Source organism: Mytilus trossulus, chromosome 2, assembly GCF_036588685.1.
Source record: "Mytilus trossulus isolate FHL-02 chromosome 2, PNRI_Mtr1.1.1.hap1, whole genome shotgun sequence".
Taxonomy (NCBI): domain Eukaryota; kingdom Metazoa; phylum Mollusca; class Bivalvia; order Mytilida; family Mytilidae; genus Mytilus; species Mytilus trossulus.
In genome coordinates, this window is record NC_086374.1 from 24,720,442 (window position 1) to 24,731,782 (window position 11,341).

At 31.7% G+C, this 11,341-nt stretch overlaps 1 protein-coding gene across 1 annotated transcript in view; it reads left to right on the forward strand.

Annotated features, from left to right (window-relative positions):
- The window catches only part of LOC134706815 (macrophage mannose receptor 1-like), a 55,413-nt gene extending 46,206 nt beyond the window's left edge, over positions 1–9,207 (forward strand). The window contains exons 38-42 of the mRNA XM_063566111.1: positions 3,019–3,187; positions 4,546–4,818; positions 5,081–5,257; positions 7,021–7,236; positions 8,647–9,207. Coding sequence (XP_063422181.1) covers positions 3,019–3,187; positions 4,546–4,818; positions 5,081–5,257; positions 7,021–7,236; positions 8,647–8,864 — 1,053 coding nt within the window. The 3' untranslated portion in view covers positions 8,865–9,207. The remainder of the gene's footprint in view (positions 1–3,018; positions 3,188–4,545; positions 4,819–5,080; positions 5,258–7,020; positions 7,237–8,646) is intronic.
- Positions 9,208–11,341: the final 2,134 nt, after the last annotated feature.

Consider the following 11,341-nt stretch of genomic DNA (forward strand, 5'->3'; position numbering starts at 1 on the left):
ACAACCCGACCATAGAAAAAAACAACAGCAGAAGGTCACCAACAGGTCTTCAATCTAGCGAGAAAATCCCGCACCCGGAGGCGTCCTTCAGCTGGCCCCTATACAAATATATACTAGTTCAGTGATACTGAACGCCATACTAATTTCCAAATTGTACACAAGCAACTAAAATAAAAATTGTACAAGACTAACAAAGGCTAGAGTCTTCTGACATGGGACAGGTGCAAAAATGCGGCGGGGTTAAACATGTTTGTGAGATCTCAACCCTCCCCCTAAACCTCTAGCGACAGTAAAATGTAAAATTCAGTTCAGGAGAAGTCCGAGTCTGATGTCAGAAGATGTAACCAAAAAAAAATAAACAAAATGACACTAATACATAAATAACAACAGACTACTAGCAGTTAACTGACATGCCAGCTCCAGACTTCAGTTTAACTGACTGAAAGATTATGATTTCATCATATGAACAATCCTTCCCGTTAGGGGTTTAATATCATACCATCATAACATATATGAGAAGAGCATAACCCGTGCCATGCCAACAACTGTTTTTTGAATAAATGAGTTTAGTTCCGATGCAAAGACCATATAAGTGAATCAATATTAACCCCAAAATATGCAATCTTTAATGACCTGACAACAGTATCGTAACTATATCCCTTCTTAATAAGTTTATTCAAAGGTATGTTAGTTTCTGAGGTGAATATTGACACCTTTGTGCTTTATAAAGAATATTTCCATAAAAAATGGATGTGAAATACCTGAACGTATAAGAAGTATGCATATTGAGCTATATTTACAAATTATGTTCTTATACTTATGATAAAATTTAGTAAATATTTTGACTAGTTTGTGATATCGAAAACCCTGGTGTAATAATTTTTCAATAATACATAAATTTCTCTCGTTAAAATCTAAAATATTGTTACATACACGAGCGAATCGTACACGTTGAGATATATAAACACCGTAAGATGGTGACAAGGGAACGTCACCATCTAAAAATGGATAATTAACGATAGGAAATGAAAAATCATCTCTTTTATCATAAATTTTAGTATTCAGCTTTCCGTTAGTGATATAGATATCAAGATCGAAAGGTCAGTGGTCATTGCTAGTTTTAGCTTTATTTAAAGTAAGTTCAACAGGATCAATTTCTTTAGTATACATACTGAAGTCGTCATTATTGAGAGCCAAAATATCATTCAAATATCTAAAAGTATTATTAAATTTGTTTATCAGAGGTTGTTTCGATAGGTCTTTGCTTATTTTTGTCATCATTGTAACTCATAGCAATACGAAAATAAGTCCGCAATAAGTGGTGCACAGTTAGTTCCCATAATAATTCCGATAACCTGACGATAAACGAAATCCCCAAAGCGATAAAAATGTTATCTAGTAAAAATGCAAGGGCATATATAGTATCAAAGCATGTCCAATTGACATAGTTTTTTTGTTTATTGCTACTAAAACATGACCTAAAAGAGTTTGAATATATATATATTCACATTCTGACTTTTTAAATGCCCATTTAATTAGGTGTGTGAATTTTTTCTTAATGAGAATGTGAAGCAATGTAGTATACAGGGTAGAAAAATCAAAACTTTGAACAGATTCAAAATCACCAATATAAGCATGCAATGTATCAAGTACTTCCAACGAGTTCTTGATACTCCAAAAGTAATTAATTCATCTTCATTACTGAATTAAAAAAAGAGTCCAAAGTTTTTTTGTCAGTTTTTTCCCCGTTTTATCCATTTCATACAGTAAGTATGGAGTAAGTCATGGATGATATAACGACACTCGTTCCAATTAATAATTGACGGGGGACGATATTTAGGTCCTTTACTGAGGAATAATTTTAACTCCCGGTCTTGAACGATGCGAAGATCTCCTGTTATAACATGGGAAATGAGTCCATAAATATATTCGGAACTACTACAATTAGATGAAGTAGGTGTATTTTCACTGATATTAACATCTTTGCACAATTGACTATAATTAAACACGAATTTCAGGGTAGATTTCTTGTAAATATAACAAATAAGAGGTAGCTCAGTATTGTCAAAATATCCAGGAATTTGTTCTTTAACAGAATGGTCGTTAAATATACCGGCAATATTTACAAAATCAAAACCTTTATTGACATACTTTATTTCAATAGAATGTTTTTTATGATCTTCAGGGCGATCAATTTTGGGAAATAGTTTAGAATAACAATATGCCATAATAATTTGAACAATTTCATAATTAGGGCTGCTATATGAAATTGTGTTGAAATCCTTCAAAATTTTATTTAACCGGTAACGAACAGTTTTGTTAACAGATACTGCTGCCGTTGTTTTTTGAAATTGGTATGATTGGTCCGAAATTTTCTTTGATTGCGATTTGCTCTACGACCGTGAGAACGGTTTTTACGAACAGTTTTAGAAACTATATCCAAAATGTTAACGGAATCTGTTCTAGATATATTACCAACTCCCATGATATTATCATTAAGACCGAGAGGGTAGACTGTCTGTAATTTTTTAATCCAATGTAATTCAATTATTTTCCGTGGTCGTACAACCTTTTAATGAGATTCACCAGGCTATCTATTTACTACTTCTAAAGGTTGAACTGCTAAATATTTAATAGGATGATTGTGCTCCTTAAGGTGTTGATACATGATACTTTTGAATTTATTGGGTCTTTTAAAACGATACATATGTTCTTGAGTGCGTTTAGATAAATATCGTCCAGTTTCACCTTAATGAATGTAATGGATGGAAATAAACGAAGCATTATACGCTCGTTATGAACTAGGATGGTGTTTTTAACAGGTTCAACTATTTAAACAGTCAAAAGAACAGACATACGTATACTATCTGATGGTCACCTTCCTATATAGGAGAACATGTGGACTAAATATTATTAAGAGACCAAATTACAAAATACAAGTGATACATAAAAAAATAATGTTTCTTAGGAATGTCTATTATGTTTAATTGATATATTAAAATTATACATCATTTCTAGGATACAACAAGTTTTGCTTGGCAGCGTAATTGGCCTGTAAAATTTACAAATTGGGCTTTTGGGGAACCTAGTAATGGACCATTAGATTTGTGTGTCAAATCCATGAATGGACAATGGGACAGTACTGGTTGCACTCGTTCGATGGGATATGTTTGTGAAATTAATTCAGGTTTGTGAGAGTCTTAACGGAATAATTGAAAAAAAAATCAAATTTTCTTCTTGATAAAATGCGTGTACCAAGTCAGGAAAATGACAGTTGTTGTACATTTTTTGATGTGTTTGAGCTTTTGATTTTGCAATAGTTTAGAAACTTTCCGTTTTGAATTTTCCTTGCAGTTCAGTATTTTTGTATTTTAGTCTTTAATGAAAATACATTTAACTTGTTGACATTTCTACGAAAAACAAAAACAATATATAACAGAACAATGGATATATTTTATTCATGAATCCTTTGGGTTCAATTGCTTTTGAATTTTATACTTTTAAGATATTGATTTGCTTTCTTGGTAGATGGAAAAATGTAATCAGTATTTCGTATCCTTTTGATTTATACAAGATTAATAAACTAAAGATCTACACAGTATTTTGGTACAACAAGAGGTACAGTGTAAATACAGCTTTACAGATGTACAGTTCATATACAGCTTTACAGCCCTAAAGTTTATTTGCAGCTTTACGGATGTACATTTCATATGCATCTTTAGAACTGTAAATCAAGATTACTTGTACTTAAGTAGCGGTGACGTTTTATTCATATAAACTGCATTGAATTCGTGTTTATAAATATATTTATTATCATCAATACCATGGAATAAATACTTATCTTTGGGTGTTTTATTTGAAAACTAATTCGGTGAATTTTCTATATGCATTGTATCTGTCCGACAAGGATTTGAAAAGTGAGAGATAAAGCAGAAAAGAACTTAATTTGAAGAAACTTTTGTATTGTATGTATCGTTTATCTATGATGAGTTTATTGTTTTACTTTGAGGATCAAATTGGAATATATGATGTATCTAAAACATTCCAATTTCTATTAAAATCCCCACCTCGAGTATTATCCTGGTAGAGTAATCATCTAAAGTGCTGAAGGTCGTTTGTTCTACTAATCCAATAACTGAAAACTTGTGTATGCCCCTATGTGCTTAGCAAACGAAACATTATAATAAGAGCAAATACTTCGGCTTGGATAATGTCTCCAGATAAATATTAAATTTCTGTCTTTGGAGTGCTACATTAATAACTAGCATGGTATTAACAAACCGATTTAGAATGTCCGTTAAGTAAAAAGCAGCATTCATATTCATTTCAAATTTTCATTTTTTCGTCATAATATTCCTGTATATTTTGCAGCAGGATAACAAACTCTAACTAATCCGTCCATAATTTTGTAACATAATAAGAACTAACCAAAATATCCTTTTTTGGTAAAATGCGCAAGATAGCAAGACCAATATGATAATGCTCTGTTAGGCTTAGTTTCTCTTGACAGACAATTTAATGAATTTGTATCATTTATTTTATCAGCTCCTCTTCCACCTGTAACAAGTGCACCAAATGGACATTGTAAAAACCCAGACGAAACTATTTACAATAACTTCTGTTATTACTTCAGTCCACTTACATACATGGATTGGCCGTCTGCAGGTTATACTTGTACAAAGCGTGGGATGGATCTTGTTAGTATAACGAGTGCTATTGAACTGGATTATGTATTTACTACTTCGCTTAATGCAAGGAGTAGAAACGGAAAACACATAGCTCAGAATATATGGATTGGACTGAATAAAGGATTGCAAAGTAAGAATTAATTTAGTCATATTGAAATAACATTAATTTAGACATTTAAAACAAACATGTTGTTGATCATTTGGGTTTCCGATACTTTATCTCTAGTCCCCCTGACTAGAAATGAATTTTGGAAAAAAAATATATTATAATACGCCAACTGTTACTCAACATGTCAGTCAACACTACAGTATGAAAGCACAATGTTTTCTTAAGACCATTTAAGCTTAATAAATTCGTCGTCTTGATGGAGGTACCATTATTTTATTAACAGGTAGTTTCCAATGGACCGACAACACCCCCTACAGTTACAATAACTGGAATGTCGGAGAACCATCAGATCCTATCAATTCAACAACTGAGGAATGTGTAGAAATGTACAGAGATAGCGCAAAGTGGAACGACGTTAATTGTTTTAAGAAAAATGCCTTTGTATGCAAAGGCAGAGCGGGTAAAATATAAAAATCCATCAGTTTATGTGACCATTCTTCGAAATATCACACATACTTTACTCTAAAAAAGAAATTAATAAAGAATTATAATGGTTTCTCTCCGTCAGGTTTCTGCTTTTATTAATCTCTTTTGTTTTCAATTTAAAAAAGAATACTAGGAATTTGTAAAAGTCTTAAATGAGTCAAAATAATGCATATTATGATATATTGAATTGGTTATTGTTTTGATGCCCCACCTACGATAGTAGAGGGGCATTATGTTTTCTGGTCTGTGCCTCCGTTCGTCTGTGCCTCCGTTCGTCTGTGCGTCCGTACGTCCGTTCGTCTGTGCGTCTGTTCGCTTCAGGTTAAAGTTTTTGGTCAAGGTAGTTTTTGAAGAAGCTGAAGTCCAATCAACTTGAAACTGAGTACACATGTTCCCAATGATATGATCTTTCTAATTGTAATGCCAAATTATAGTTTTGACCCAAATTTCATGGTCCACTGAACATAGAACATGATAGTGCGAAGTTCAGGTTAAAGTTTTTGGTCAAGGTAGTTTTTGATGAAGTTAAAGTTACATCAACTTGAAACTTAGTACACATGTTCCCTATGATATGATCTTTCTAATTATAATTCCAAATTAAAGTTTTGACCCCAATTTCACGGTCCAATGAACATAGAAAATGATAGTGCGAGTGGGGCATCCATGTACTATGGACACATTCTTGTTTAAAACAGCAACTCAACGACACCTAGATCGCACAATAATGCAAGTTTTCTATTTATACTGGAACACTTATTCACAAGTATATTATAAAATATTAGCATTATATCATATTGAATGGGTTCATAGCATCGACGTTAAATATTGCAGAATACACAGGTCAACGAATAAAAACTATGCCTATCACAGATTGAATATATCATGCATATCATTCAAAGATTATTAATCTTCGACACAAGAAAATGCAAACAAGACGATGTTACTAAATAACTTAAAAAACCGATTAACAACAAATTTAAGATAAAAGCTTTACAAACTTGATACTTTTATATCCTTACAAAATCACAAACTTGTCTTGGAGTAAACATCACAACGGATTGAATACTTGTGTGAAATTACCTAATATTTTGTGTTGATGGAAGATTTTTTTCAAGACATAACATAAACAATTCAAGAAGCAATAGGTATTGGATCACATTAATATTTCCTAGTGGTACACGTACCTGGGATGGTACTTATCTGTTAATATCTAAGATATATGCACACCAAAACAAATAATCAAATAAAATCCTCTACAATAAAATTGAGAAAGGAAATGGGGAATGTGTCAAAGCGAAAACAACTCGACCATAGAGCAGACAACAGCCGTCATGGGTTTTCATTGTAGCGAGAATTCCCGCACCCGTAGGTGTCCTTCAGTAGGAGTAAATGTATTTGGTATAGGTCAATGCTACAGCTATATTTCGACATTAACACCATGTTTGAGATTCAATTATTGTTCCATTCAACTTTAATGGATTCAAGCGACTCTTTACATACCGCCGTTATAAAAGTTGATAGCCAAATTGTTGCATGGTGAACTTATAATCTATTGTAGTAACGATTTAGTATATCATTTGTTTGTCTCTCATAATGTTTCTTCTGTGGGAAAAAAACCTTTGACATTTACTTATTTAAATTATGTAAATGTTCATACTTCATAGCTGCATATGGTTCGACATTGTACAAATTTGAAAAGAATTAGAATAATACTAACTGCTTTAATTTTATTTTCAGTACTTCCTTCAACTTTAAACCCGCCATCGACTATAACACCTGGTGTGACATTCCCAACCTTTCCAAATATATTCCCAGTCACCACTTTTGGACCAAATGGCCAACCCGTTGGAACAACAAAACGACCAACATCAAAACCTTTATCAGGGATTACATTTGCTCAACCAACGGGTCATATGACTGGTCCAAATGGATATTTACAAGATAGATTTGTTAGTAAGTAAAAGTTCAATGTTCAAACGGAAGCATAATTAAACAAATTATTCAATTTAAAAATCTGTTTTAGAGCAGGATCGCTTGTTTTGACCAAGAAAACATCAACATTGATACAGACTTTTTTTCATTACATCTTTGCATGGTAATACTAAGTGAATCGGCTTATTCGTGGATGACTCGTATATCTTAAAATGATTTGGTGCATCCTTACAAAAAACAAGGTTGCCAGATTTGTGTTTTCTACATGGTATCCTGCACCATTCATAGCATCTGAGACAAACTGTATTAAGAGACAGCTGACATGGTTATTGTAAAACTGATTCAATACTGATTTCGTGCATACTATACGCTTTTCTAGTAAAATCTTCCATTATATTCCTTCTAGACTGAAAATTCGGAAAGCGAAACTACAAAAAATAAAAGCATCAAACAAATCATCACAAGATTTTTTATTGTGGGTTTCGAATCATATAAAACTTTAATGATTCAATAACTAATCTGAAATGGGACTATTACTTTGGAATGGAAAATATGCATAAATATGCCATCTTTATTTTCGCTGCCTTAATTGCTTAATTTCTTAAGAGAGAATAATGAAGTATTTAAAATTTTGGTACATTTTCTATAGATCATGTGAGGGGAGGGAGAGGGAACTTGTAAATATACAGGATTTTTCCCCTATAGATGACGATTTGTTATGATTAAAGTGAATATTAAAAATGATTGCCTGTTATATTAAAATCAATAACAGAAGAACAGAACAGCAGAAAGTAAAAATAATCAGCAATAGAAGATTTACAAAGCTATGGCTAAAATTGTCAACTGACCTTCTTATAAGAATTATTGTCCCTTAAAAATAAATGTTAGAGGAACAAACTTATTCATTTGCTTGCTTTTCAAACTGAATGCAATAAATTTAGAAATCGAAAAGCAAAAAATGTCAGAAATTCTTTTAAATTCATGATACATTGAAAAATGATTAAGAATTATTACTAATTGAAGACCTTTTATGCGGATTTTAAGATCTTTTTTTCTTTCTCGATACCAACAAACATGGACTCAGAAGACTTCAAACATCAAACTTAAAAAACTAATTAGATTGGTCATATATATATATTGTTGTGCCGTTTGGAGTGGAAGGTTTGATTGATTAAAGACAAATTAAGGCATCTCAAAGTACCTCTTGCTTTACGGTTCGATAAATACATTTGCATACGTGTCTTTTTCATTACATGTCAATGATCCATAGTAAGCATCTTTGATTTCATCATAAAGGTTAACTTGTCATGTAGCGGTACATATCTTTATTTAATATTCTTGTTTCGTTGAAACAACACACGAGTAATCTGGGATACTTATATTATCGTTTAGTTTTCTATAAATAAGTAATTTTAACATGTTTAATTTTAGATAAAAAGCATGGATTGACAGGCGGTCGTTTAGCTGCAGTCATCATTGTTATTGTTCTTGTCTTAGGAATAGGAGCCCTCTTCGGATTTCTATACTGGCGAAAGAGAAATCCATCTGCAAGTACAAGTGGAAACGGGGCATCAGGCGGGGGATCGGGATTTGATAACGCACTTTTTAATAAGGAAAACGAGGAAGTCAATATTGACAGTACTGCATAATGATGTTAGACTGATCGAAATAAATAATGCATATGCAATGACAAATATAACATTTTATACAAACGTTAGAAAGTAAAAGTGAATGGTTATATTTGTATGTTTAACAAGCTGTAAATGAATGCCAGCATAATTGGATATGAATCAAAGATTTAACCTTTATTTTCCACATGAAAGTTGTTGTCTTATATGTTCCCATAATACTCAAAATTCATATTTTTTCGTAAACATTAAATGTTACTAATAAAAACATAACATATGAAGACAAAATAGCAAAACTCATTTCATAAGAATGTAATTATAAATTAGTATTATGACGAAATTAAAATTGTTATTTAGAGGTTCATATATATCTTCTTTTTAATTTCATAAACTTTGTTGTTAATAGATTCAGATTACAAACGGTCTAAGTCATCTTGGCATGCAACCTACGTTGTTTGCTAGGTATAATGAAATATGTCTTCATGGGATTTGACATAAATTCGCAGCAATGTCTGAGCAGAGATTGAACGTTAAATCAAATATCTTGGATAGACCGTCCCACCCTTCTTCAAAAAAGAAAATTCTTTGACAAACGATTTGAATGATCAGTCCGATAAATGTACCACGCCAGGAATATGCACGTAATTGTCAATCCTTTATTTTGCATAAGCTTCTAAATTTGCAAGTTGATAAAGGACTGTCATATTTGAATGTTTCTTGGAGTTCGATGTTTTTGTTTTTTAAGACATTTTCCTTCACCTATCGAACGAATCCTTATTTCCAAGTATTTGTCTTAATACGCATTCTCCATCTATTTAAGTCAATCTTCTCATTCATAATTTGTTAGGTTGTCCACATATTGAATATCTACCAGAATTTCATAATGTGAATACAATACTTGAAGTGGAGGGTAAGCAAACAACAATAAATTTAACGATCTTTGAAAGGTTCTGACTACACTTTTCATAAATACTTTTGCTACAGAACTACACCGAAAAAACCCCCCAAGAAACTGTAATCCACGAAGCATTCATTCTAAGACTAAACGAACATATGAAGTAAAAAATCAATACAATTTGCATTATGTGTCTAGCAGCTGTATTTTGTACGATGCTAACAAACCGGAGAAATTACAACTGAACTTGGTATTTTCATGTGTCCAGCAAAGTTCAAATACAGATGATATTAAAAGAAATCAACACATATAGTCTTTATGCTGCAAAGTTTGGTACTATTGTTGCCTTATCATATTAGTAAACTCATTTTTATTGCAATCCATTTTCTTTTTTAAAACATTAAGTTCCAACAAGAGACAACGCTTATACAGTTAAATCGTCCTCATAATTTGATGATCGTTATGCAGGAAAGATTTAACTTTATTGATGAAGTATTGATTGTAAAGTAACCATAACAAAATATTTTCTCGCATAGTGTAAAATGTTCTTTTTCCTAGCGCTTCCGATTTGTCGGCTTCGAACGTCAAAAAATATTTAGTTGTAAATCTATTACTATAATTCTAATTGTAGGATAAATAGCTAGTAATTATTTCGAATTAAAAAAAAACCTCTTTGTAATACTGTTCATTCTTATATAAATAACGGACATAGAAAATGATCCACACAATCCTTACCCTAGTCGAATTGGCAGCATTCAATTGTATAAGTGCATATTTTGGCATAAAACACTAGATATATAAATAAAAAATAGCATATTTGTGTTCCCCAAAAAACTTACTTGTCAAACAAATAAATAACTAATAGTGTCAAAGCGTAAAATCATATGTACTACAAATTAGTCGACACCGCTATGTCAAAACAGTATATCTATCTAAGTTGGTTTGGAAGTTTAACTATACCGATTATTAATTTAAACTTGATATATCATCTGAATATTTACAATGATGTTGTTTATAGAGCAATTTTTGGTCAATCCATCTAAACTTATTGATTCTTAGTTCAAATGACTTGTTCTAAATAAATGCAAACAAACAATCAAGCTAATGACTGCAAACAAACAACAAAAACGCACAAATAAACCTTTGCGGTATTGCAATCGTTTATAGAAATATGGGGTTTCATGTTGCCAATGAGTTACAATGATGTGAATGTTAGCAATTATACGGCCTTCAACAATGAGAAACACATATCGTATAGTGGTCTAAAAAAGGCACTGGTAAACTCATTGTATTCAAAATATGCCTTACTCAATTAGATATAGAAATTAAAAATGTTTATAGTTGGTGGAAACACCTATTAGTAAAATTTGTAAAATATAAACTTCTTTATAGCTGCAAAAACAATGATCCCTTGTATAGTATGTGCTTTTAAATTTTTAATTGTTGTTTGCGCTAGCTATTCATATTGTGGTCAAGTGATGTGGTTTAACTATAAAGGTTTTATTGTGATCTTGCTTATAATTCGACAAAAAATTCAAAAGATTTATTAATGAAGTGAAATATACAGGTATCAACATATTTTTACATCTTCGTTGTCATTTAT